The sequence below is a fragment of the Poecilia latipinna genome, unplaced genomic scaffold, assembly GCF_001443285.1.
Source record: "Poecilia latipinna isolate Pla-1442-1.1 unplaced genomic scaffold, P_latipinna-1.0 Scaffold637, whole genome shotgun sequence".
NCBI classification, from domain to species: Eukaryota; Metazoa; Chordata; class Actinopteri; order Cyprinodontiformes; family Poeciliidae; genus Poecilia; species Poecilia latipinna.
The window spans coordinates 92,352-95,732 of NW_015113253.1; the positions used below are offsets into that span (position 1 = coordinate 92,352).

General features: G+C 45.1%; 1 protein-coding gene across 1 annotated transcript; it reads left to right on the forward strand.

Annotated features, from left to right (window-relative positions):
- Window positions 1-514: 514 nt before the first annotated feature.
- LOC106954200 (potassium voltage-gated channel subfamily A member 3-like) lies at window positions 515-3,106 on the forward strand. Its single transcript, XM_015043505.1, has one exon. The coding sequence runs from the start codon at window positions 1,087-1,089 to the stop codon at window positions 2,533-2,535; it is 1,449 nt and encodes a 482-aa protein (XP_014898991.1). The 5' UTR covers window positions 515-1,086; the 3' UTR covers window positions 2,536-3,106.
- The last annotated feature ends 275 nt before the right edge of the window (window positions 3,107-3,381 follow it).

The window sequence follows — 3,381 nt, forward strand, 5'->3', positions numbered from 1 at the left end:
GAGTGCATGAAACTACTGAGAAACTCTCTTGATGAAGATGCTCTCTGTAAAACATACATTTTCACTGAAGCGCTCACTTTTCATGCTTCTTTGGGGCAGAACACACGAGTGTTTTTGCTATTTTCTTTTTGAGTTGAAATGATGTGACTTATTTTCTTGTTTGCCGTTGCTTTAGAAATGTAGCGGGTGTCACGTTTAGACCAACACAGGCATGCGCTGAGCCCACAGTTCCACTTACAGGAGCGCGAATTGATTTACAGGCGGGTGTGGGTTTGTTTTCAGCACCATGGAGAGCAACACCCCCTCAACAACAAGCGAAACAAAATAAATGCTGGGAGGCTATTATACATGCTGAAAGACAAACACTTTGGCTTTTGTGGAAACTTTTTCATTTGATTCATAAAAAAAAATTTGATCACATTTCCTTGGTTTTCTAACACAAACACGGCATCAGTTTGTCAAAACAGACTTTAGATTTTATTGTGAAGCATGACAATACATTCGTGTTGCTATGTTTCTTTGTCATGAAACAGCAGGCGTTTGAGTTTTTGACAGAAAATCAAATAAAACAAAAAGAAAAAAAAAAATAGCTCAGCTTGCTTTAACCTGTCATTCCCACGCAAAGTGACAAAGACACCATGTGGATTATTTAAAAACGAACTTTTTATGAACCCAGTATGAATAAGACAGAAGGGTTACTGCTCAGCCTTAAGTGTCAAGTTAATTTCCGATTGGGCGGGTGGTGGACGTATGTCAGACATATGCGCGCCGTGGGCGGGTGTTGGTGTGTTGGAAAAGAGGGGAAAAGCAGAAGGGAGTGCTGCGCTTCACCCTGTGAATTCGCAGAGACTGTTGATGGTTAGGAGGCATGTAAGTGGCGTCCGCTTCAGCTCTCCAAAGCTGTGAGCTTTGGCTGGGAGTGACGCGGCGCACTCTGCCTTTCCAAACAAAAAAAAAAAAAAAAAAAAAAAAAAACCCTGTAGGGACGATCACACTCCCAGCGCTGTCCAGTCGCCTTCTTCAGCCGAACACAACGGCACGATCGCGGTTGAGAAGGGGGGTTATGGAGAGGTGCAGAGGGACGTCATGACGGTGGAAAACATGCTGGAGGAGTCGGCCGTGCTCTCGGCGCCTCACCTGGCTGTGGATCGATATGAGCGCAGCCGCCAGGGATGCTGCGAGAGGGTGGTCATCAACATCTCGGGTTTACGCTTCGAGACGCAACTCAAAACTTTCAACCAGTTTCCAAACACGCTGCTCGGGGACCCGAGGAAAAGGATGCGCTACTTTGACCCACTCAGGAATGAGTACTTCTTCGACAGAAACAGACCCAGCTTTGATGCTATCTTGTATTACTACCAGTCAGGAGGGCGCATTCGGAGACCTGTTAACGTCCCCATTGATGTTTTCTCAGAGGAGATTCGGTTTTACCAGCTTGGGGAGGAGGCCATGGAGAAATTCCGTGAGGATGAAGGGTTTATTAAGGAGGAGGAGCGTGTACTGCCCAAAAATGATTTCCAAAAGCAGCTTTGGCTTTTGTTTGAGTATCCTGAAAGCTCTGGACCTGCAAGGGGAATAGCCATCGTTTCAGTGCTTGTGATCCTAATTTCAATCGTTATTTTCTGCATGGAGACTCTGCCTGAATTTCGGGATGAAAAAGACATATCCACAGTGGCACCCACAGTGAATGGCACTGCTCCAAATGTGCCAAACCCCTTCACAGACCCATTCTTTGTCATAGAAACACTGTGTATTATATGGTTCTCTTTTGAGTTACTGGTCAGGTTTTTTGCCTGCCCCAGCAAAACCACTTTCTCCAAAAACATCATGAATATCATTGACATTGTCGCCATAATTCCTTACTTTATCACTCTCGGGACAGAGCTGGCCGAGAGCCAAACAAACGGCGGTCAGCAGGCGATGTCCCTCGCAATCCTGAGGGTGATCAGACTGGTAAGAGTCTTTCGCATTTTTAAGCTCTCACGACACTCTAAGGGACTCCAGATTTTGGGACAGACGCTCAAGGCCAGCATGAGGGAGCTGGGCTTGCTCATCTTTTTTCTCTTCATCGGAGTCATCCTCTTCTCCAGCGCTGTTTACTTTGCAGAAGCAGATGACCCCACGTCGAGCTTCACCAGCATTCCAGACGCGTTCTGGTGGGCAGTTGTCACAATGACCACAGTCGGATACGGGGACATGCATCCGGTCACTATTGGTGGCAAAATAGTGGGGTCGCTTTGCGCAATAGCGGGCGTGTTGACTATTGCCTTACCCGTGCCAGTGATTGTATCGAATTTCAACTACTTTTACCACCGGGAGACGGACGGAGAGGAGCACCAGCAGTACCTTAACACGGGCAGCTTCGAGCACCTCCCCTCCGACGAGCAGAGAAAGTCGTGCAGCTCCTCTTCCCTCAGCAAATCAGAGTATATGGTTATTGTAGAAGGCATCAACAGTGCGTTCAAGCAGCCAAACTTTACAACAGAGACCAATCAGAACTGCGTGAACATCAAAAAGATCTTCACAGACGTGTAAAGGGGCCCCATAATGGATCATTTATGAACCATAAAGAAATGTTAGCTCTATTCTTGTAATGTTGATGTATAGCCAGTCGTGATGTGTCAGTCCATATCTGTGGCTGAACGCTGTAGATGTCCGTTTTAACAAACCTTAATGGGCCTAAGAGATCTAACTGGCTGTACAATCTATTTATAAGCCGCTGGCAAAGTAAGAAGTGTGTTGTTAAAACAGATATATTTTAGTGTACAACGCCACACGATGCCTACATATCTTGGTGTTATAATTGCAGTGTTGTCCGTGTTGGGATACACGTGTAGCATTCACTCCTGCAAGTCCATAAAAAAAACAGCGTGTCGTGCTTCGTGGAAAGACCAGTTCCGTTGTCCAGAAATGTTAATATATTATGGTAATATATGTAGCCGAATGTCTGTTTAGGTTATATCTAATATCAGAAGCTGTCCACGTGTTGGACTCTGCCGCCTTGTTTAGAGGTGGAGAGGGAAAATGCTTATTGTTAATTAAAAGCTGTATTTTCATTCAGAAATACTTATATAACCTATATTGAATAAAAACAGAAATTAAGAGATCGTGGTTCTGCTTGTTAATAGCACTTTAAATCGCGCGAAAAAGAAGATTGGGTTAAAATAAATAAATAAGCACAGACTAATGTGTTTGTGGTCATGTGCTGCAGTGATGACATACAGCGTGGATGAAAGGAGGCAGAACGTTCAGCAAGTTCCGCCTTGTGATGCAGTCTCCATGACGACGGTGGTTTCCTGGGCAACCCCCGTCTAATGTTTTCATGGTATTGTGTGAGTTTCCCCAAATAATTTCCCATTTTTGCCATAGTAGGTGTAAAGC